The sequence below is a fragment of the Phalacrocorax carbo genome, chromosome 4 (genome assembly GCF_963921805.1).
Source record: "Phalacrocorax carbo chromosome 4, bPhaCar2.1, whole genome shotgun sequence".
In the NCBI taxonomy this organism is placed as follows: Eukaryota; Metazoa; Chordata; class Aves; order Suliformes; family Phalacrocoracidae; genus Phalacrocorax; species Phalacrocorax carbo.
Window position 1 is genome coordinate 26105431 of NC_087516.1, and position 26167 is coordinate 26131597.

Consider the following 26167-nt stretch of genomic DNA (forward strand, 5'->3'; position numbering starts at 1 on the left):
ATTCTGTATTCTGTAGCAGACCTAGCAAATATTTTACTGTGCCTTACACCACAAGCTATGAGAACTGGGAAGATACCCACCACTGGGATTAGTCTCAGAACTGCCAAGATCCCTGCTTGCCCCTTCTCTCAAAGCAAGGAGAGTATTCCTCTTCCTTTTACTCCCATCATGTTTCACCAACTTGTGCCATTGACTCATTTTACTTGATCTGGCCCTCCTAAACCACAGAGCTATGCTGATCTAAAGCGTTTCTCTTCAGCAACACACTTCACTCAGAACTAGAGCTTAAAATCCCGTTTCAACAGGAGCAGATAGCACAAAGACACAATGATACCTGCTTCTGATTAGGAAGGACACTATTTACTGAGCGAGGAAAATCCAGGAGGAAAGTACAAAAAGTATGCTATTTTCATGCACACACTTTCTCACTGTTTGTAATGCATTTGTATGGAAGCCTCAAAACAAAGCTTAGGTGTCTAAGTAAGAACACTCTCAACAATGCAATTGCTAAAAACTGAGGTTTAAAAAGAATTCAACCTTTTTCTTCTGTGGTGTTTCATCCAACATGGCCAACGTTCTAGCAAATTCTTCATCTTCATGTAGCTGTCTCTCCAGCTGAAAGGGGGTGGAGGGAGATAAAAAGATTTTTAAGCTCATGTCTCAAGTTTTGATTCTACTATAATTTTTTTAAAACCATTTGCTGTTCAAGACAAAAAGTTTATCTAAAATAACACAGCACATAACTGGAAAAAGTGCATCTAGTGAGAAAAGCAGAGATTGGATTTGTTGCACTAGAAACATTAATAAGCCTGTATAATCTTTTTTCAAAGGTTTTCTGTCCCTTCATATTTTTTATTTTTCTGTATCCTTTCTATTTAATAAACAGTCAAAACCTGAAGGCAGGATCTCAAAAACAACCAGCTTGCACCAAGATGCAGCCTGGTGGCTTTAGAAAACTTCCAAAAGCTGTCCCAAAAGACAAGTAGGAACAATGTCTGTTAAATATTACAAGTGTCTCAATAACGAATGTTTTATTCTCATTTACTGCTAGAAACATATCATATGAAAAACATTCTGGCAGTTTGGAGAATTTAGCTACTGCCCTTAGCCCAGCTCTTGTTGCCAGTTCTGTTTACTTTATGGAAATAAATATACTTTAACTTTTTAATATTTCTACTGACAAGTGATTTTATTTGGCAGAAGAAAAAGTAAGAACAAATAACATACATGAAATCATAAAGTTAGTTATTAATTGTAAAAAAACAAAGCCAGGTTGGTTTCATTTTTATTTCACCTAACAAAATAAGTGTAACATCAACAGTGGTAACTCATCATCGGGTTACCTTCCCTACCCAATATGGCCCCTTGGGGAAAACATTTTTTTTTATTCCTGAAGAGTGTATATTGTTGCCAATAAACATTGACCATTGTTTCAACAAAACAACAACAAAAATCCTTTCGTAATTGTCATGAAGTCCAACATGCCATCCTATAAGATTCAAACAGATGACTTTTATAAAACCAGTATGCCACAGACATTTTTTTGTGCGCCCATAATGATGAAATGCCTCTACCTTCCCTGTGTACAGTGACAAAGGGGAATGGCAGCTACTACCAAATACAAACCAGACAGAGGCAGAGATACACCTGAAATAAAGTACACTCCTGTGGTGATACTTATAGACAGTGAGAGTGTAATAGGTATGGTCAGTTCAAAAGAAAGACACAACCTTGTTTTTCCTGACAGGTTGTTTAACTTTCTAATAGATTAAAGCTAGATTCATCACACCTCTGGGGGAGTCAAGGATGAGACCAAGTTTTGCATGTACAATGTATTTATTGCAAAAGATACTCAATATTACTAGTATATGAGAATCATTCACACTGATTCAAAGAGGGAAGTTTAGGAGATGCACGTAACAGTCATTCACGCTTTTCTCGACTTATAGCTGAGAAAAACTCAGATGACGACAAGTGAAACAGATCATGGATGACAATGGCTTTTAATTTTTCACTCCAGGGAATGAAGGAAAAAAAAATAAAGCCCACATGAAAGGCCAAAAAACAAAACACATGAGGAAGCAGAAAGTGAATTCTGTGTGAAAAGCAAGATTACAGACACGTCAACTGCACAGGTAAAGGAAGTCTGGAAAGACAGAAAATAGACTGAGATGTTCTGTTTACATGACTGAAATAATGCCCATAAAAATAACCGCGTGACTATGTTTGCACATATGGGCAAGATTTTAGCATACAGATTAATTTTATTACACTTATTTATAGCATACCTGGAAAGTCCATCTTAATTTCTTAAGGAAAAATAATTTTAAGTTAAACAAGCTGCTCTTGGCACACAGCAGCAAATTTGTAGAGCTTTTACCTCTGAATCTTCTTCAAGCTGCAGTTGCCTAGCAATGGCCTCATCATCTAGTGTGCTGTCTCTGTTTTGTGAAGGCTATATTTATGAAAAAAATACCATGAGTTCAGTTTCCCCAATATTGTGTAAATTATAATAATTTAATATGTACAGATTAATTTTGTATACTTCTAGAAAAGGACTGGAAATGAGACATACAGGATTTTATTCCTAGCTCTCTAACCTAAACACTATTAAACAAGGCTGTTCTCAAGAGATTTTACTATTCAAAACAAAAACATGGTATAATATAAATATCTCATTTCTTCAAACAATGCTGAACATCTCTGAGGCTATCACAATTGGCCTGCTTGAAAGAGAAGTCAATAACTACATTGTGAATTTTTAATTTCCTCCATACTTTATTTGGTGCCTTGTTATTCTATGAATATGTGTGCCATAAAGCTTGGGAAAATAACCTCCTTCCTCTCCCTCCTGCCCTCCGCCCCCAACAGTAAGCCATCCCATCCACTCACTAATCTCAGAAAACTACTTAATTTTAAGGAAAGTCACTTGAGAAGAAGCAACTTTATGCTATCTTCTCAAACACGGAAATGCTACTCTAAGCTTGCATTTGAGGACTTGATATGCCTGCACATATCATCAGAATTGAAGTTATACTCAACTGGTCATTAAAAAGTAACATTAAGTAGGACAAACAGTTAAGTACCTCCTTGCAGTCATTAAGACAGCCATTCTGATCTGCTATCAGACACATGAGCAGTCTAAAGGAACATCACTAGTACTCACTTCTTTCCTTTTGCTTGCTACCAGTTTCTTTTCTGATCGCTGGACACTACTTGTCCCAAAGTAGTCAAGTGCTGAGGTGGGAGTCTGTTTCACTGGAGATAATGGTTTGCTTTTAGCTTGTGGTTTTACATCTTCTTTTATCACTGTAGTTGTTCCTGGATAACCGATTGCTGATGTCCCATTCTCCTTTGGTTTCAGGGAAATTCTTTTATTGACAAAGTCATCTTCTTCATCTAAGCATGAAGAGTACTCTATTACTTCTAGTACACAGAAGTCAAGTTTTTATAATAGAACAGTCAAGAGAACTATTCTGGCAAATTACATCAACTCAGATCCTAAAAAAAATATTGCAGGTGTTTAGAAGTTATTTGAAGAAAGGCTGAGTTGCATAACACATAGTATTTAGCACCTTTAATAGCATAGCTCAAGTCTAAATAGATCAAGTATTGAAATTAAGACTCAAAGTTTGTTTCTTGTGTTCATATATTACCTCTCATTTAGAGAAGTTCACAAAGAATGCCTTCCCTACTTACACAGGGAAGATGACAAACAAAATGTAAGTCACTGAAATTTCAACCCCCTCCTTAATTAATGCTAAATCAAATTGAGCAGCACAACTCTTCCTTCACATAAAAGGCGAAGTACAAAGCTACATTTATTTTATGACTTTTTAGTATTCATTAACAGAGCAGCTAATATAGGCTTTGTAGACTTGTATATTCTTAAGAATCTCTCAATATTACACTATAAACCAGGGGAAAATATTAGAACACTGTATTTACAAGAAGATTCTTAAATAAGCTTACTAGTTATTTTTGAAGTACCACTCACAGCTTATGAAATTTTAAGAAACACGTTAACACCATTTTTTTTTTTTCATTTTAGTTAAGAGATTCTATAAGCTACTCTACACCCTCCACATTTCTGTGCTGAAACACACTCTCCTTCCAGTACAGTCAAAACCACCTCAAAGAAATGCAGTCATTTCACAGAACACAGGAATCAGACAAGAGGTCAGCATACAAAATAGTTTTTTAATTTAAAAGGAGGAGGAAAATGGCATACACAGTCTCATAAAGAACTACCCCACAGACCACTGAACAAAAACTCAATCTTTCCTTTTAGGACTCTTCTATAACAGCCAGGGCATGGTCTTCCCAGCAATGAAAAAGAGAAAGAGGGTATGATGGCCATTTATTCATTCTGGACCCAAACACTTCAGACAATCAATCAACATAAAAAGATTACCAAGGACTTCAAAGAGTTTTGTGTCATGTCATGAAATCTTACTGACAGTTATACAAATGAAACGCTATCACTGAAGCATACAAAAACCTACAGATATCACTGACAAATGATTAGACTAATATGACAGCACAGAAGACAAACATCACCAGACAAACTTTGTGACCAGTGATAAAAGCACTTTCTTTGTGAAATCTTTTAAAAGCTCAGTGTGCAAGGACCAAGAAGCTAACTGCAGGAAAAATCCCAAAAATCAACATTAGACACAGAAAGAATAAAGCACAAAGAGGAGAGGAACAGAAACAGAGGCCACCTCATTTGCATGCCTCTAACTGAAGTCTGGTTTTACTTTTCCCAAAATAGAGATATTTCAGACACTCCCCTCAACGTATCATAAACAAATAATGTTCTAAACATCTGTTTTATAATTGAACTTAAATTGACAGGTTTATCACAAAAATACATTCAATTTCCAGTCACCTCTCATTTAAGCTCCCATTTTTCTTTTCATACAAAAATTTGTTTTCTTAATCTCTTCCCTAAGTTTAGATGATGTCATATGTCTGTCAACTATAATTTCTATTATATTAGACAAAGATGGAGGGAAACTATTTTTTATTTCACCTTTTCTCAATAGATGGTAGTAACAAGAGTTTTTTAGGCATCAGCTGGAACTTTCTGCTGCTGAACATTTACTAAGCAGAATACAGCAGGTACAAAGGGATATTCCTGACTATTCCTGGGAGAGAAAGTTCAGAGAAAAACAAAACAGACATACACCTGTAAGGGAGGAAATTGTTTCAGTAGTTAAATCAAGAATGCCTAAAAATAAAAAATTATCTATGACCAAGTAGCATTTTAGTCAATTCAATTCAAAAAGCAATATATGGAAGAGAAAACTCAAGCCCAGGCCCGTAGTTGACAGCAGCACATTTTACCACAAAGCCAAAAGCTTTACTATTCTCAACATGATTTATTTTCCCCAGGCAGCAGTAATCTCTTACCGCCATGAGCAGTGGAACAGGCTGCGCAGGGAGGGTGTGGAGTCTCCTTCCCTGGAGGCATTCAAAACCCACCTGGACGCATTCCTGTGCCCCCTGCTCTGGGTGTGCCTGCTCAAGCAGGGGGGTTGGACAAGATGATCTCCAGAGGTCCCTTCCAACCCCGACCATTCTGTGATTACATATCTGGGAGATTTGGACACTACATGCTTTAGGCTCTTAATTTACAATAGTTTAAGGTCTGCATAGGAGACTGCTTGTCTCAAACTTCAGAAGTTTTTTGGCTTCTTTTAAATTTTTCAGTTTAACAAGAAAATACATTTGCAGAGGTAAAATGAACCTACTACTAAAACTCAAGAGTTAACATAGATGTAATTACATTTATTTGTCTTGGAAAGAAGATACAAATCCTACTCTGCTCCACCACTCTCAGCTTTTCTTAAGCTGAGGACCGTTCCACACTAGAAAGGAATCTTTACCCATCACTATTGTTATCAGATCTGTGTGCAATATTGATTTTTTTCATTATTCATTTGTAACCATTTGACTAACAACAAAAAACAACAGGATATTGCTTTCTCTTGAGTAGAAAAAAAACAGAGTAAATATAATTAGGTTTTAATTAAAAAGAATGTGGATTTGAGTCATTTATGATGGCAGTACTAAGTATTACCAGTAATGAGAGCTTTGCTTTAATTATGTCGTTCCTAGAAACAACAGGATTACACGCATTTATTGACTGCAAGTGGTGGCTAAAGGACAAGAGACTCACAGCACTTATGAACAGTCATCTATAAATGTAAATAAAGAAAAGGCAGAATAAGAACATGAAAGTAGTCATTAGGAAACAAAACCACCCCAATTCTATTAAGTGGGTTTCAAAAGATGCTTTAAGGGACAGATACTCAGGCTACATTTTCATCCCAGGTTCAGTAAATTCATAAGCACATCACAAATTTGCCTCATCTCCAGGCACTCCCCTTACTTCAAGTACTTAAGAACATCAACTTTTTCAGTAAAACCTGGAGACTTCTTCTTTGAAACAAACTGCTCACACGTGCCTACTGCCACAGACCTGAACAAAGTTTATCAGTTGTACACTTTCAGTTTCCTTACAAGCATGAAGGTGACTTATTTTACAACTTCAAAAATATTAAGAGAGACCTAGTATTGCTGTAAGACTGTTCAGGTCAGCTTTTCTCAGCATATGACCTCTAAAAGGAGAGAGGTATTCTCTCTCACACAAGCAAGCCAATAATTTGTGGGAAAATAAAAGTGAAAACTCAGACACTAGCTTACAAAAATTGCAGATTAATTGCGTTCTTACAGCAATTGCTAGGTGAACCATTGAGATAGCCTTACCCAGGGGCAGGGACTTCACAAAGGAAGAAACAGGAATCAATTTTATCATCAACTAGATCACTTCTATGTTGCAAAATCTTTGCATAGTGCAACAAGACTACTCCGAGAATAGTATTTCCCATTTACATCGACAGATTTTTTTTATATATATGCTATACCATGAAAGAATACCCTGAGCATACTCATCTGGATTTTTTCAGGATTAGCTCTGAATCACACACACAAGTCAAGACCATGTATTCTAGTTGAGTTTTCTGGAAATTAAGTAGATGCAACAAAGAGAAAGCTAATCATGCAATTAATGGAACAGACAGGCATGACAACCAGGAGGAGATTGCTATTAATTATCTTGGATGCAAACACTACACATAAAGCAGGGACCTATTATGCCAGGCAATGTACAAGGACAAACTTCCCTAGCAACTTAAATCCTGGGGGTTTTAAGAACTATTCCATGACATTAAAGCACATCTGGCTTTCATTTTATATGCTGTTCTTGCAGTAGCACAATTAGGTTAATAAACTAACACCTGCAGCCCACCTGTAACTATTATTGCTCTTCCTCTTCCCTAACCTCACCCCTTCTCAACAGGGTTTCACCTGCGGATTACAGAGCAACATCTATGGTTGTTCCCTAACTGAGGTCTATCAAAACTATCTAGGCTGCTCTAAACAATTTGTTTAAATTAGATAATTTTAAAAGGCTCAGATTCAGGAATGACATCAGCCAATCTAAAAAGGGAGCAATCTATTGCAGGAAGGGACAATGGTGACAAGCAGCATAGCAGAGACCCTCAGGTGGCCTTCAGAACAATGTATTTTATTCATCTTCATCTATTATTTCTGTACTGTTGAGCTCTTCATCAGTACAGAATATATGTCCCTGCTTCCTGTTTAGAATGCAAAATTTTTAAGGCAGAGACAACCTCTTACTATGATATTATAAAAAGAACTAAAAATATAGGCAGGGCATCTACAGGTTAAATAATAACTAACTTATTATGATACATGCATATTAAAGTGGTGTTTGTAACAGAGCTAAAGGACTAGATCTTACCCAAAAGTAATTAAATCTACATTACTTGTATAAAATTACAATATTCTGGACATTCTTCAGTTTCAATGGCACCACATCTGCACAAGTACTTAAAACAACTCCTGTCCTAAAGAACTTGCAGTCTAGAGGAACAGTCCAAGCTAAAACAGAGGGTAGAGAAAATAATGTTTGTATGAAAAGAAGTCACTGTATCAGGTTTTGATTATTTTAAATATGCACTGATCAGTACTCAACAGTCCCAACAGTTGGTAGGACTAAGTTTTGTATCCATCTTCTGCTTAAAGTAAATCTTTAAAAAGATTATCTTTAAGATATCCACCACTTCTCAAAAAAGCCATCAAGTTTATTAATACTCAACCCCTGTAACTCTTTCCAAAAAGAACAGATGCTATGTGTGACTAGCAAACTGCATTTTCTTTCATATCTTCCTCATCATTTAAAAACCTAGTTGCAACCTACATTTTAAAAAAAACTGGTCTGTACAGTCATTTAGATTTTTTAATGTCATTTCTCAACAAGCTAATTGATTTTAGATGTCTACAAACATGTACTTTAAACCATAATTGTTAGCACTTTTCCTATATTGACATGTCAAGGTTCCAAGCTGTTATAAAAATATAAAGCTTACCAGAACCATTCCAGCTTTACTTCCCTGAAATCAATTTACAATATGGATTTTCCAGTTATTAAAGATAATTTCAAGAACTTGCCTCCGTCATATTTTTCACTTTGAGGAAAAAGGTTCTGGGATCCAAGACCTTAATGCAGTAACTGCCACATCTAATTATAATTATACACTTCAGTGCCAAACTACATAGCCTGTGATACCTTTCTGTCAAGTACATACCAAAGAAAACTGTTAGTCAAATATGTATAGTTACCTTTTAAAAATATCTTTAGAAAGAAGTTTTAGGACCATTTAAATATATGAGCAGGCTGAATATCTGTAAGCTGAAGTAAATTATATTCATCTGCAAAACCATCAATTTTGCAACTCCTTCCAAATGAAATACTCACACTTGCCATAGAAACTTCTGTGTGTACTACCTTGGCATGCAATGAGAAGTTATTGGTCCATTAACTCTTTCCAGTTTATTAAAGAGAGTTTTATTCACTTGAACCGGTTACTTTTACCATAATAGCAGCTTTATTATTTCACAGCTGCAGATCTGAATCCCCACCGTGCAATGAAACTTCATGTTCTAGTTTAATTGCCGTAAGTTACTTGCATGATAGGGATATTCAGTAATGTCAACTGAATAATTAGGAAACAGGAAAAAAAAGTAACTTGAAAATAATCCAGGCAAGTATAAACACATTCTTTTTTTTCCAGCTGCAGCTCAGGCGGCTCAGCTTACTGAACCACTCAGGACAGAGTGTTCTGTTTCAGACAAAATGAACTAGTCTAGCCAAAAAAAAAAAAAAAAAAAAGGTCCTCTTTTACATTTACATTTTAAACTAATCCCCAGCACATTAACTGAGTCAAGCCCAGTTACTCAAGCAGCTCAATAAGAACGGCCTTAAAAATAGCTTTATATGTGGAAAATTGCAACTTTAATGCCTAATAGTGTAATTCCAAAAAACTATTAGCAGTCAACACAGTAATAGTCACTACAAAGGAACTGAAAAAAGTCAGTACTGAATTGCTGCACCAGAAGGTCCAAAGGAGAGAGTATTTTTAACAGGTACTATGCTTCATTCCCTGGTCCCACAAAAATTTAAAACAAATAAATTTAACAAATTTAAGTATGACAGTCACAGAAAGTTTGTTCAGGAAACTGGGAACTAGCAATTTCATTTAAACATCATTTAAATGCAATATCCTGAATGGTTACAATAAGTTAATAGTATTTCTAAGCAAAGGTCTTTTGTGCAAGTATTGGAAAAAACAAAGAGACAGCCTCTACAGCAAACAACGTGAACCTCAAGAACTTCTGAAATTCTACTTTTTATCTTCTGAAAACACTGGTCTTTAGTAAGTGCAAAAATCCAGCATCCATTTTCACAATCTTTGTCAAAATAATTAAAAACCTAAAAGAAACCTGTAAAAAAAAAACACAACACACCAAAAAAACCCTAACTCCTACATCTTACCTTTTTGACTGTTGAAAAACTACAGAGCAAATAACATTATAGGTGCACCACATAATACCTATACCATTAAAAAAGCCCCAATAAATTAATGTGAACTCTGAACCATAACTGCTATTAAAAAAAAGTAAAAAAACCAAAGTTACCTGCAAATAAGTTATTTGTATCCATAACTCTTAAATGCCTACAATACCAGTATATGAATTACTGATGTTGTAAAGAACAATGCGTTGCTTTTTTCAATGGCAGAGCAACTTCATAAACAGAAATAACCTGCACGAGTCAGTATTTTTATAAAGTTTTACCTTACTTCATAAGTACTTTATAAGTACTACCTCTGTGTTATGTTCTTAGGTCCTACCTTAAAAATGTGCTGTCTTATGTAGGACACACAGCAGAGAAGTAAGATTCATTTGCACTTACAGGACTAAAAACATTAAAATCTGTTTAAGTATTAAAAATTTAATATACCTAATCTTCAGCTGGGTTCATAAGTCATGTTGGAGATGGAAGAGAGACATTAATTGAAAATAAAAAGGCTGTTCCCTACACTACAATTTCCATGGTACTACTCTAAATGCTCTCCTTTTGAGATCTCAGTTTCTACTACCCTGTACCACCTACAGTGTCACGACCATTAATGTCACCTTGCTCCGATGTGCACATGAATAGCCAGCAGAACATACTACTTGATTTTCACTACACTAATGCCATAAGGAGCCAAAGTGCCAGCATGAGAAAAATAGTCAGGGCGCAGTTGGAAAATAACACAGATGCACAACATCAAAAATGAGGCAGACAACACTGAAGACATACAACTACATTGTATGTCCAAGAAATGCAAAATGTAAACACTCATGGTACTTAATATATTTACAATGTGTGCGTATTTCTCTGTATTTCTCTAATAAAAGAAAAAAACAGCCTGCATACATGCAATTCACTGCTAGTTCACAGCGAGGACGTTCCATTTTTTCACTGTACCGTTAAAAGGGTACAAAAATTCAACTGAAACAGTAAAGGGAAAGAAAACCCAATAAAAGTGCTTGTTGCAGTCATGGAAGAGTATAACACTTACAAGAACAGGTTATCTCCACAGAACTATCAGGCAATCAAATTAACACTGGGTTAAGGATACCATCTCAGTTCCTTGACTTAAGATACATTTACTACACTTATCCAAGGTAACTTCTGCATCCAGCTATTCAGGAAAAGGAGAATTCACTTCATACTGCTTTTCAGGGAAAGAAAAGGATTAAAGAGTGTTAACTCTCTGAAATTATAATGTAAAGTAACAGCACATGGAGCTACCGATGCGTCTATTTAAGAGGCTCACGCATCCAGTCTGCTACAGGCCTGAAGTTTGGGGTGTTTTCTTTTAAATAGAGCGGTACTTCATGCCATTATATTTCCCATTAATATCAATACACATTAACAACCCAAACACTAAACAGTTCTACGAAAAAAAAAAAATCCATTTGAAAAGAAACCTGTTTCCTTTTCTAAACAGATTAAAAAATAGTTTGGGCTTTAAAATATCAAAAGCAGCCTACAGAACCAATAGCTTTTACACAGAAGCCATTTTTAAAAGAAGGAACAAGCACGAAGGATCTATGAAAATTATTTTCCAGAAGGTTTCCTCAAAATAAATTGACAATTAAAACAATCATTTTGCAATCCAAACATATCAAGTGAACAGCACAGTACTACAGCTAGCCAGCTACTTGACCAGAACATCTTTTAACATACCTCCAAAAAGTAGTAAAAAATTACCATGTACTTCTAAAAGTAAGTGCTACAACAGGCCCATTATTAAAAACTTAAAATCTAACAACCATTGTTACAGAGATTAAACTGTAATGAATTTATTTCATGTCCTGCCACATTTGAAATACAGGCTGACAAAGTAATCCTAAAGTAATCACTGTCTTCTGATAAATAAATCCCATTCATTTTTAAAGTTAACACATTTATTTCTCAATGTTGCTGTAATTCTAGATTCTGCAGAGACAAGAAAAAAGATCATGTCTATTAAAAATATTATATTTTATTACATCCACACCTCTGTTTTCCACTTACTTGCCTGTTCAACTCCAGATAGTAGCATACATTTACTGTATTTATGCAACACTCCTCTCACCACTTATGTTTGAATACAACAGCACATTTACCATTACAGGACCCTTATGTCGCACTGTTGGTATTATCAACTTCTACTAAATCAATTTTAATGAGGCTGACTCCTAAATACCTTTCACATCGTCCTCTGCACCACTAGTCCCTGTTTCTTCGTAGGATTTCTGCCAGAACCTATACTCTCATTCCTCAAGTGCATTTCAAGTCAAACTCCCTTACAATCCAACTACATATTCTCAACTGACCTTTCAGGAAACACTTTGGAGGAAAGCTGGTACACAGAATGCTATTTATCATATGCATTTTTGCATAAGTATAGCAATTTCCATAAGTATATACAGTATTGCCCAGGAAGTAACAGTGACAATTTTTTCACTCTCCCATGAAATGTTTCCATGTAAAACACGCTTATTCACTGAAAATCTGTTGCTCATCTGAACCAGTGTTTGGATGTGGGGACTGGTTTTTGGCCACCAGTACTTAACTGACTTTTTTCTGGTGTTTGGGGTTTTTTGTTGTTGTTGTTCCACACACCACACACACACACCCCCAGTATTCTCTATATTAAGAGAGTCTATATTCAGCAAGCACATTCACAAGCTATTCTTCTCTTCCTGTCTTCTAAGCTCTCAAGGAACAGTCTTCCAGCAACCTACAAACCTACTCAGTTTCTACCACTTTGATTTTTCTAGCTTTGTAAATAATTCAGCCTACCAATAGAACAGGGCTTTTTCTTTTTAAATTGTATTTTGCAACATTCGAGTGGTCAAGGCAATTGCTACATATGCATAATTACCCCTATACAATGTATACGGAAGATTTAAGTATTCAGTAAAAGTGAAGTCACAATTCCTGCCAAATAACCACCTGTGATGAAACCAGATGATGTTCAACACAACTTAATAACAGGTCAACTTCTACAAACAAAGGTCAAGGTTCCATACTTCATTAAACAGTCAAACAAAGTGTTATTTTAAACAAATACAACAAACATTTGGATTTTTTTCCCAATCCACTGAGACTGTTCTATCAAAAAGAAAGGCTCTTTTTTCCCCCGTTGTTACCTGCTAGAATAACTCACTTTATCTTTAGCCACCAGTAAACAATTTAATTTTGTTTTAATAGTATTTCTTATACAAATACAAAAATCAACTATTCTTCTTTTTTTTTTGCCATTTTAAGAAAAAAGACAACTTCACAAGCTAATAAGAAAAAGGCAATGCAATAATCTCATCAATCCACTCTTATACAAACCAAAAAGTTAATTCCCCAAACATTCTTCAAGAAAGCTGTATCCCACATACTTGTACTGAAGAGCTGAAAAGAAATTCGAGCAAGAGGAAGAAAGCTTCACATGAAACTGAAAAATGGGTTGAGGCAATTAACTACCAAGCTTCTACTGACTGACTGGTGCCAAAAGGCTCTTTCAACACATTGCCACTGACAGAGCCCTCAAGAATGAGATTCTGACTTTTGAGCGAGTCCAACAAGCATATTCTTAAGTTTTCAGCTGTATAACACTAAAAAAAGAGAAAAGGACAAATGCCTACAAATTTCATTAGGATCTTTTCTATCTACTATTTCTATATTCTTGTTCTTATAAAAACATGTTTGCCTCAAGCCAATAGCTGTATCAATACCACTGAAACACCCTCAGTTTAACAGCTCCATTAAGCCCAAAAAAACAATTTATACAGATTAAATATAAACAAAATTTGAGCATTAAGTCTCAAGGTTATAAAGGCATTGTTTTAGTCATGGACTATTAAGGCCACCTTGTGTGTACTTAACACTCTTATCTAAAGAGTAACCTTGAGCCATGGTTTTCACTAATAACCTTGACCTGTGTTCCCATGGTATCCCTGTGCAGAAAAACTTGATTACACCACCTTGAATTGCATAATAAACCTAAATATGCACTGTTTATTCCCCAGGAACCTGATAATTTATCTACTCTGGGATCAATGACATTAAAGATCCTTTTTAATTAGGAAAGAATTGTTGGCAAAAGTGTCAAAGGAAACAAAGTTTTAAGTAAAAGGACCAATAAGATAGATAAAATGTTCAGGATACTTTGGAAAACTGAGCTTATTTGAATACATGACATAGTACAGCTAATGCTAAGCCAAATATCTAGGACATGTAAAAGAAGCACAATCCATCTTAGAAACAATTATTCTGAAAAGAGCCTAAGGAGGAAGAAGGTATAGGAAAAAAGCCCCCTGAGCCACACTTTTAATGGGATGCTGCAGCAAACAACTTTTTTTGTTTTAAAAATACATGGTATGATCATAGAGAGGCAATGTTTATGTTCAGAAATGATCTTACAAAAAAATATAATATACCCAGGAACTGTGTCTACTTTTCATGCATCCTAAAACTCAAAGAGGGATCACAAAAGAACTCCTGGAATTCTAACACTTGAAAACTATGTTTTATCAATATTCCTGTCTGTTAATTTTATCACAGTTTCTAAGAATCCATGCCGGCAAAGTAGTGAAACCCAATCTAGGAGACAAACACAGAAAACCTGATCATTACAGACCCAGCTGAACTCAGACCAGATGTAATAAGTACATCTAACCACAGCAGCAACTGACAAAAAGCTAAGTCTCTCTCACTTCAAGCCTAAGGTAGGGTAAGTAGTGAGAAATGCTTCACCCACTCTAAGAAACACCTCTGCGACCAAAATGTGTCCACCTAGTGTTGCAACTCTCAGGAAATTCTACAGCCTGTGTTGTACACGTGAGCACAGTGTGGTAACCAGTATCCAATGGCAAAATACCTCAGTTTATCTGTGTTATTACAAATCAATGTGGAAAGACAATAGATCCAGTGCAGAAAGACACCTTTCTGTTTTAAAAGCAAATCAGAAAAAAATGAACCTAACATGACAAGAGACTTAAACTGGGATGCTATCAGCTCTGAACAGTAGACAATTCAAAAAGCTTCTAATCTAACAAATTAACTGAGTCAAATTTAAGATGCTTGCCATCTATGCCATTCAGTAAGACAGGAATTAAATTCATCCTATCGTCAAAATCTTAGTAAGTGAATTCTTTCAGCCCACGTATACTCTTAATCTTTGCTTAAGTGCCACTAACAGATCTCTTAGTTAAGATGGGATAAGGGAACAACCAGTAGTAGAAGCAGCCCTGAAGTTGCAAGCACTCATATGCATTTCAAATTATAAAAAAAGGAAAAAAAATTTTAAAACCAAACAACTCTACATAACAAAAATATGCACATGCATACACATTCAGCTAACTGCTCTCAGATGCCAAAAAAAGTACTTTTAAAGTCCATCTTCAAGAAGTACTGAAATATTAAGCTAAATACTAGAACCTCTATTAACCTTCTTTCAGATGCATTTTTACAGAATTCACAAAACCTGAGTAGCTTCCCCTATTCTGGTGGCATACCTTTAAGGATGCTAAATTCATAATAAAGACTGAGTCTACATAAACTGGCATTCACCTATGAAACAACAGTAGCTAATGCCACTAAAACATTTCCATAATATCTCCAATATAGTAGAGGAAAATACACAATATTAAGGAAGTAATTGGAAACAAAACTGCTTCATGATAGAATTAAGGACATGGGAAGGGCGGGGTGGGGGGGGAAATCACTATCAGTTTTTGTTTTGGAGGTGGGAAGGAAACACACTTAGTGACAATTCTGCTGGATGAAACTTCCGTAATAGTAGATTAATGTCTTCCCTATAAATTTACAGTCAAACTCCTCTTGAGAGCACCAAGGTCAAGAATCACACAAGAAGCAACACTGAAAGCAGTTTTAAGGAATAACCACCATGCAAACAATGAAAACGAATGCATAAGACTCTTCAATCAAACTGACAGAATTTGCCCATATCTGTTCAGTTGAATGGTACTTTTGGCTTAAGATTGCCTTTTACGTTTAATTATACAGCTTCAAAAGAAGAGACTGAATCTAAATCAAATTCTGCTGAGAACTTAGCAGTTAATCACTGTCACAATTTTTTCAGAAGGCTACAGGAGACCTGAAAATGACCAAGAATGGTTAATTACACTCACTCCTTTCCCCAAGGGCAAAAATAGCTACAGAATTTAGAAAGGTGAAATCCAGGACTCACAAGTATGGCATAGGACGGTATATACAAGGTATAATGCAAGTTCTTGTTACGACTGTATTTTCCAATTCCAGTTTTTCCTAAACCCAAGAACTTTTGCAGTCACCAACATATTAGGCAGAGATTAAAGACATGGAAAGTCATATACCAAGTCAAATAAAAATCGAGGTTTTCAAACCTATTTATGACAGCCAACAGTCACTTCACAAAGTGTCCTAGTGAGCAGTTTAACTATATTAAAAATATTTCCTTTACTTAACTCCTTCCCCTATGGAAGGAACCAGGGAAGCGTTAGCTCATGAAATTATATGCATATTTAAATCAACCTAGCAAATATCACCTGAGTTCTACCCTGCTCCTGACTTTACAATACTTGAGGCTAAACCTCTGAAGTGCTTTTGGTTAGCTTTTTTTTAGGAGAACATGATTTGTCTTTCTTAGTATTAGGTTTTATGGTCATATTTAAGAGTGTATTACTGAAACAATCCATCCCATTTGTAACATAATCCACCCCCCTACAACTGAACATATAATGATATATTTCTTCTATTACCTGTCTCTGAAATATAAACAACAGGATCCTGCTTTCGAACTTTACCAAGTTTTGAAGTAGCTGCTTTTTTCTCAGGTGTCTTCTTGGATTTTTTCACTGACTGCACCTCCTCTTCTGAATCTGTATTTTGACCACAACATAAATGTAGATCTACACCACATACATACAGGCTTTAAGTAATAGATCACATAACATTAGTTAACACGGTTTCACACGTATTCAATTGAGTGAGAAAAACATATCATATCGAAGGTCAGAGCACATCTTCATTTTTCTCCATCATATAATAGCCTAGCCATCATTTATTCCAGCATATAAATGACAAAGTTTGGTCAGAACTCAGTCTAGACAGTGGGTTTTGTTTACATAAGAAATATTTTCTTACTTATTCCAAGAACTGCTATGCCTGTATAAAAACCTTTCTGAAAAGGAATGCAACCATCAAGAGTACTACATCAGATCACTTAAAAACAAAAAAACACACCACTGACACCCCCCCAAAAAAAAAGCACCACAACAAACTTTCAACATAGATTCATTAGCCTGATTAAGTTTATATAGTATTATATTATGCTGGTGTATTCCATGACACCTATTCCAAAAGCTAACAACAGGCTAAAATAGATCCCTGAGGTTGTACTCTGATTTTTCAAAACGCTGGCAGACTGCCATTCACCTTGCTGACCATTTTCCGTATCCCAAAAGTTGTCAAGATGCCAAACTTAGACTACTATGGATTATTTATCCCAACATCCAAATAAGTAAGCAGGACAAACTGAAGAAGCCAAGGCAGCCAGCAAGTGTAACAGAGGACTACCCTTCAGAGCTTAACTTTTTCCATGTTTAACACTAATATATATTGCAATTATTAAAAGAAAAAAAAAAAGGTAGAACACACACAATCTTCCATCTTCAAGAACTTAGAGCACCATTTCTCTTTTGCTCCCCTACTATTACTGGACTAGAATTTGCAAAATATCTAGACAGTATCAGCACTTTAAAACCAGCAGTTGAGTTTTACATTGCTTTTTTACTCCACCTTTTAATGCAGAAATATTTCTACTGCTGTTCCTCACTGCTAAACAGGAACTGTCTATAGAACAGTTTCTCTTGAAGACTTGAACATGTTTTTCTGTATACTATAGCATTACTCTGACAGATGTGTGATCATTTTTCTTCTACAAGGAGAAGCCATCTTCTATAGTTAAAAAGATTGCTTCTAAAAATTCAAGCTGCAGTCTTCAGTAAGAGTCAAAAATTGTAGAAACTCCTGAAATCTTTTCTACAGTTTCACAAGAAATATTCAGGATTTAGAATCCAATCAAAGAAGGGTCACATGATGTAACAGCTCAGAAAGATTACACTAGAAAATTCAAGCTTTTAAATTAAGCTAACTAGATATGCAAGGGTTTGGGGCTTTTTTGGATGGGGTCATGCTTTTTGGTGCTTGGGGGGGGTTTGTTTGCTGGCATTTTTTTTAAGATACAAGTACTATAAAAGATGTTTCCCTGATTATAATACTCCAAAGAATATTTTTAGAATGTGATAGCAGTGCTTTAAACTATGTTCTGTGTGTTTGATACTGTAAATTTAAAACTATAGGATGAACATTTACTAGATTTTTTTAATAGAGAAAGATGCATATGGAAACACAAATTAGCCTTTTAAAACAATCTCCTATATTATGTTCACAGAACGCAGAGAAATGTGAAATTATATTATATGATGAGCCCCCTGTACCCAGCCTAGGATGTTGTTTATCCCTAACAGAACAGGAAACCTAAACCTCCCCACAATGTATATACTTCTTCATAACAAAAAGAAAGTTCTGGAGCTTTGATGGTTCAGGTAGTAAATTTTTTTTAATTTTTTTGGGGGGGAGGGGGCGGGGGAATGGACTTTTTGGTTTAGGTTTTTTGTTTTGTTTGTTTTTGTTTTAACAGAGGGTTTGGTAAAAGTTACTTTGCACCGTACGTTATATGCATGCCATACTTTGCACTCTTATTATTATCAAAGATATTTAGCTATCCAGCAATAATTACTGTGAAAAATGTTTTTAATTGCATTTACTAAAAAAACCAAACAAACCACAGCTTGCTTTCAGATGTACCATTTACCTAACTGAGCTTGAATGCTGATGCAAAAGATACAAAGGAGCATTCAGAAACAACTGTGAACACTACCTGAATCGTATATTATTCTTTTTTTCTTGTTTGTCCGCTTTGGTCTGGAATCATCTTCACTGGGTGAATTACCCACCTAAGAATAACAGTCCATTAGTTCAATCAGTAAACGGGTCTTTCAAGCTCAGTTACACATTCAAATTTATGAGTTTCAAACAAATTCTAAGAAATTATTTATTTCCCAAAATCACGTTGACGAAGAGTCTTGTGCTAACTCATGAGTGGGAGGGTGAAAGGTGCAGGGCAGAGGAAATAAGAAACTGCAGCAATAAAGCTAAACGTGTTCCAAGCAAACCATACATGATTGTGTTGACAATAAATATTCAAGTTTAATGTCACAAACAGATTTTCAAGCACTTCCAACTTCTGATCCAAGAAAGAAATTGCATGATCCCACCAGAAACAGAGGTGGTACAGGCCAATAAGTTACTGGTACAGAATTCAGCTTTCACTTTTGGTTCCATTCTGGATATGGCTTTGCTGTAACCACCAGAATTCAACACAACTTCAGAGTAAAATATAGCCAGCTGGAAAAGGTAAAAAAGCATATACAACAGTTGAAGCTAGATTGGCTTCCTATTCGGCGTTCTGGTTGCTTGCAGCTTCTCCTCTCACCCATTACGAAGTGCAACTACCATAAAAGATTGCACCAATGGTCACAGTCGACAAACATGTTCAATCTAGCAGCAGCTAGTATTAAACTGTCCCAAGTTCTGACTGGAGTTTTTTTTGTTTTGGTTTGATGTTTAGAAAAAAATCACAAGCTGCAGAGATAAGACCTGGGCCTATCAAACTACCAACTATGCTTGTTTTATAGTCATACACAGCTGTAAGTGCTTCTAAAAATATAATTCTAAATAAACATAACTACACGTTTTAAAATTCACATTCAGTTCTAATCTGAAACCTGTTAAATCCTTGATATAATTGAAGAATTGCAAAGTAAAAGTAATAGATCACATAATTGCTGTCTTTCAGTTCCACTAAATGGCTCTTCACTTTCACTTTGAAAAAATGAAATTATACCGTCAAAATATTTTAAGTAACATTTTACTTCTTGATTTTGATGCTTCACATTAAACATTCCATCCTATTAGAAATCCTTCCATTCTCTAAGAGATTTTAAAGCCCTCTTTATCCACTCCCTTTCTTTTTTATACCAGTACAGATGATTAACATGAAAAGTACTCAGACTAGAACCCAGTCTGACCTTAACCTGCCATTTTACAGAATTTGGTCTTTGCATCACATTTACATAAGTGACCCTGTCCAAGAAAGGCAGCGTTAATGTTTCCCCCATAGGTGTTTAAAAAAAACACCATGTCAAAGATTGGTCAGAGAGCACCTACACCACAGACTTTTACCTTACTTGAAGGCATGACATCTTTATGACATGCCTGCATCTGCTGCACTTAAGCCTCAATCTTAATTAAATTAAAAATTAAATAAGCAGAGCTACTTAGAGAACTATGGCTACAGCTAAAATAACTTCAAATACATCAGGTTGTTCCTACATTAGCACCTAACCTAACAACTTCTACCTACGTCTCCTTTGCCCTACAACCCAAATATTTTTTAAATTGTCAAATTTCTTCACCACCTACAAAGTTTTGTTGCTAGAGGTTAATACTGAGTGGTAGTTTCCTCACATGCCTATAAAAATGACTGACACATAGTCTGGTTTTTGAGTATATAGGAAGAACTACAACTTTAAAAAAATGCTAGAGATATGAACAATCCTACATCAGAGAAACCAAACACTTCACAAATAAGAAAAGCATAACTAACCTTAGCCTCCTTTCCCTTTTTCTTTCCACTTGAAGGTTCTTCACCATTTTTGATTTTTTCACTCTTTTTCACAGTCTCACGTTTTTGTTGCTTTCCAGGAGGTATAACACCAAAGAATTTCCGGATATCCTAGTAAAGGGGAAAACAGATTTATCGATTTTTAAATACAGATAGCTCTTAGAAGTTTCACACTACAAAACAGCAATGCACTTAAGTTACTTTCTCAGCAGCTCCTTATATATATTTGTTGACCTGGACATTTTATTTACAATCAAGAAAACAAAGACCAGCTACTTAAACATAGCTGCTCAGACACACCACCACCTTTCTTTTGTCTTTGAGTCATCAAAAAAAGTTTATTTTTCCCTTAGTTGGACATCTTCACAAATACACATTTCAAAACAAACTTCAATTAGCACTGAAGTACAGTGACTTAAGACAGACGTATAATTAATTCTTCCCCCAATTAATCATCATAAACCTAGTCCAAAGTATTTTTATAGGTTAAATGATCAACTCAGGTATGAAGTAGTGTCCAATGTAAAAAGATAAAAAAAGACCAAGAACCAGAAAGCAGGCAAGTAGTGGAACATACTGCATCCTCCACCTTCTTATACATTTAGGACAGTAGCTCTCATCTCAATAAAAAAAAAAACCAGCAAGAAACAAATTTAAATAAGATTTAAATAAAGAGAAAGAATTAAATATGAAGAGCTCCAAAAAGGTCCATTGTGTAACCTTGTTTTATTATCTGACAACAGCACAACCAAAAAAAAAGCATTCTAAATCTGAAAAATCAGCAGCTGAACCTTCAATTTTTAAAAGCAATATTGTACACACAAAACCAAAGCTGACTTCTGCTAAAAAAAAAATCTAATGTTTCCATTTTATTAAAAAGCAATTGAGACAATGTGTACCTGGTTAGTATCACTACCTCCAGGGGCAGTAGCCATCTTAGAGGAAAAAAAAAGTACCCCATGTGGCCTAAATATACAGCAGGTAAAAGGTGTGGCACAGGACTATATTCTACCCAGCTGACAGCTGTTCCCCATCATAGAGTTCATCTGGGTAGTTTCTGATGATTACAGGGAACTACAAGTAAAGTAGTAAATTCTTAAGAAATGTCCATAGATCTGATTGTCAAGAAGGGGTGTTTCAGGCTCCTGTTCTCTTACCAGCTAGCTCCCTGGCAGTTTGGATTTGGATTAGCAGAGCCTACAGGGCTTAGAATCAATGGATTATGTAATCTGAAAGCATACACAAAATATGGGACATGTATAGATTTATTTAGTATATTTAGCTTGAAACAATTTTCTAGAATCAGAAATGCTATTTCCTGTAAAAATTATATTTTACCTGCATATAATAACATGGATTCAGCAAACAGACAATGGTAAACTGGGAAGCATTCTTCCTTAATGAGACTTCACACATTTCCATCTATGGAATTCATGCCCTGAGGCATAAATTTGCAACACTCTGCTAGTTTACATGTACTCCTACAATATAAATGTAGTACTATATAAGTTCTGAAATTTTGAGTGTCGATACCTAGAGCTAACAGGTTTCAAGAAAGCATCTATTTAAAAGGTCTCAAAGCAGGTTCATGGACTCAATCACTCAATCATTATCACTGACTTACTTTCAGGCTTAAGGTAACATATGCAAGAGAAGAATTGATTACAAGTCTCATTAGATCTTTGACATAGTAAAATATTTTAAATACTTACTACATAGCTGCAAAATAAAGTGACCTTAAGTTTTGTTTTCTTTTTTATAGTTGTTAATTTTAGTCTTAAAATACCTGGAGAAGAATTAATTTTAGATCAATAGTAACGCTCTATTAATTCTAGTATTTTAACTAAAATCTGTTAACTAGTAAGTGAGCTGCTCTGCAAACACCGCATGCAATAATTTAATTTTTTAAAAATGCATTTATACAAGGAAATACCATTGTCTCCCCATTTAAGCAATGCAGACTTAGTAAAGAAAATACATTAAATTGACCTGTCTGCCCCAGCTTCTTCCACAATTTTAGTATCACAGCTCCTGAATTGCTAAGGCCCAAATTTTAACACGTAAATTATTTTCTGCCTCATCAGTTCTCATGAGGTATCAAGTTAGCTCTTCATAAATACCTTCAAGTCACAAAATGAATGTCATGGCTATACGCCCTGCTACATTTAACGTGCTATAGAGGACCTAAACTGCCACTTCAAACTTTTGAAAAATAGTATCTAATCCGGGTCAACTTTACAAGCTATTTTCCCCAGATCACTTCACAAACATCCGAAATAAATGGGTGACAGTCAACTGCTACTGTCTTTCATAACACAGGTAGTATTTCATTAGATCAACAGATCAAATGAGAATAAACAATTTTGCTTGCTTGTTTTATTCAAAGCAGCATCTTCTACCTATTTCTTAAGAAACCACCATCCATACAAATACTGTTTTCTTTGAAAATACCATGGTGCTACAGCAGCTGTGTATTCCAAAACAGCCTCCCTATTTTAACACAACTCGTTCTATCCTCTTCACACAAACTGCATTTCAGTCCTCAAAAACTGGCAGCTTTTTTCCCTTTTCTTTTACTGATACATGCTTGTGCTAAGGTGTTTTTCAGAAAATACTGTGAATATAAAAGCACACAAGCCACCTAGAGGTGTCTGAATAAAAGTTTGTATTTGGGTAGTAAATTTTAATTTCCCATAGAGACCATCTACTTCCGAGTGACTAAACTATACAGCCCTAAGCTACAAAGGAAAACTGACAACCTTCTTCAATCTTCAGAGTTACAAAACCTCCAATCTTCTTCAGCTACCTTGCTCTTCACAAGAAAACACAACCTTGTTATCCACTGCTGGACTATAACAGATGATGAATTCAGAATTGCTCAGGAGAAAAGTATGCTCCACAGTGCAACAACAGTTATCTTTCAATGAAGCTTTCACCCAAGAGGGTGAAATAAGGGACAATTTTTTCATGCCATTTATTAAGCAATGCCAGGCAAATCCATAATTTGTTGCATAACTAATTGCAGAAATGAAGCAGTATAAGTATGTATCGGACTGATTCCCATCCTACAAGTCTGAAGACTATTTATAAAGTATTATATAAGCTTAGGTCCCACGTAGGATCACTTGCCTCTATTCTGGGTTTATCTACTTAACATACTCTGACTGACCATCTTATTGGTATATAAATATTAGTTCACCAGGTGGCAAAACTGCATATGTTTAGCTTTTATCTGTGCTCACTGAAATAAGGAAAGGCATGTACCAATATAAATTGCAAGTTTCCTTCCGGGACGTTTCCCCAAGGAGTCATCAGCCTTGGGTATCCTAGAGATGCCAGCATGGCTGTCCCAGGTGGTCCCCTCACCCAGAAGACTAAAATTAAAGAAGCGAGGAGTCTATATTAGTGTGGCTCCCCATGGGTGCTGCATCTGAACAGCCTAAAAAGCTGTGTTCAGGTACACGGCTTCCTGCTGAGCTATCTTAGTAATCAAATGATGTAATGGCTGTGCCAGCTAGCTCCTGCAAGTTTTGACTACTGCTTCAAATCCTCCATCTCACGCAGTAAGAGAAGGCCATAGAAATTAATCATGTCAGGTTGCAAGTTTTCTCTTGAAAGTTTTGTATCCATCAGTTTTACTGAGGAGAAATAACATTAATAGAAACTGAAACCTTTTTGCTAGGTAGTACAGAGACTGGTTACTCAAAGGTTTGTCAGAGTGACTTTTAAGACTTTAATAAATACCCAGCTCAAGAAAATCAGTTTTAAAAGTCATTAACGCTCCATACTGGCTTTTTTCCTGCATTTCAAAAGCATCCTAAACCAAAGATCAACTACTCCAACACTTGGATGACAGAACCATCTCAGCCTAACCATAACAGGCACAATGTTTATAGAAGACTAGTGTCCGCTAAGGCAGAATATTTTCCAAAATAACATCACATAATTCAATTTACACATCAAAACACAATACAAGATAGAAAACTGGATTCCACCAACCTAGCTCAATGACTGCAATAGAAAGTACTGCACCTTATTTCAGGTATTCTGAAGTGTGCCCATGAGGGCCTTGCATCAAAAGAATCATATTTATTTACAGTTGCCTATTTCAGTGCAAGTTTTGTGCAAACTCTGCTCCGACATCTGGTGTGTCCAGAAAAACTGCACTAACTGAAATCAAATTTGTGGTATCACTTCCCAATATTTTCTTGGGTAACCCTGCTTAATTAATGTTCACCAATAGTGGTAACTGCAGCACAGGTACTATACAGTATTTTTCGTGCAGTGTCACAGTTCTAAGTGCACACCAGCTGATGCTACAGCTCTGGCCATATGAGTGTCACTCGCAGCTGGAGGCAGCTCAAGTAGCCCCTACTCCTGGTCATTCAGTCCCTCAGTTGGACCAGTATAGCTCTCTGCTTGTGAACGGGGTCAGGCCACTAATCTGCGTACGAAAATAAATCCCTTCTAAGACAAATCAGTTCATTGCGTAACTACACACATCAGTGCAACACAGCTGAGAAGATGCTGCAGAACCAATCCAACAGGGGCTACTTACATCTGACATTACATTAAAAGTCTGTTTCCAAGGGTATGATATCAAATTCCAATACACTTGTGCTGTCACTGCTCAGGCAGAACAGGTTACACGGTTACTAACATCACTGCATTTTGGCCTCTATCTCTGCAGCTGCAGCACTGATGGTCGTACAGCCTTTTCTCTTCAGCATTGAAAAGGGAAAGGGCTGAGGCAACTCATCCTCCCCCCAAAAGGATGGGTGTCTTCTTTCCATCTAGGGAAGCGCCAGACATTGTGAGATGTGTGACATTCAGAAGACTAGGTAGAGGGAGAAAGACTGTCCCAGGAAGGCAGGAAAGGAAAAAGCAAGTCTTCCAGTAACATCAGTTTTCTAAAGAGGTGATAGCAGGAGAACAGGAGATCCAGACTGGTCCTTGTACAGAAATTTAAAGTCATCGGCCACCCCTATATCAAACTACAAAAATATCACAGTTTGTTTCAGGATTCTTAGTGCTGGCAGACCTCTGTCAGTACTGTGAAAGACTCGGACTGTACTGCCCATCGTTGCTGTGCATCAGATGTAAAATATAAGCAAGGTTAAAGTCTATGAAGAGTCCAAACCCAAAGTTGAACCTAGCTGTCTTTGAGTGCCATTTGTAGCCGAGCCAGTAAAACATCCGCACAGAGACTCCATCTGAGCAGAGGCAAATTTATCTGAGGCAGAGGTGAAGAGGGGATACTATCTTGTAACGGCTGCACCAGCGAGCAGCACTTGAGAAAGCGCACACACACACATATTTGTATTTACAAAGTCTTTACGTCCTACTGAGGGTTGCATCCGTCATTATTTATAAACAAGTGCCTACTTCTATACTTTTAAGGGTGGTTTTTTTTCCCCACTTGAATTGTTTCCCGGCAAATATCGCACACCGTC

The 26167-nt window shown here is 36.0% G+C and overlaps 1 protein-coding gene across 1 annotated transcript in view; it reads right to left on the minus strand.

The window, feature by feature from the left end:
* Positions 1-26167, minus strand: part of RFC1 (replication factor C subunit 1) — a 45450-nt gene that overhangs the window by 18634 nt on the left and 649 nt on the right. Inside the window, exons 2-7 of the mRNA XM_064449304.1 lie at positions 20697-20825; positions 18909-18984; positions 16726-16845; positions 3167-3399; positions 2381-2455; positions 538-615 (exon numbers count right to left, since the gene is read on the minus strand). Coding sequence (XP_064305374.1) covers positions 538-615; positions 2381-2455; positions 3167-3399; positions 16726-16845; positions 18909-18984; positions 20697-20825 — 711 coding nt within the window. The remainder of the gene's footprint in view (positions 1-537; positions 616-2380; positions 2456-3166; positions 3400-16725; positions 16846-18908; positions 18985-20696; positions 20826-26167) is intronic.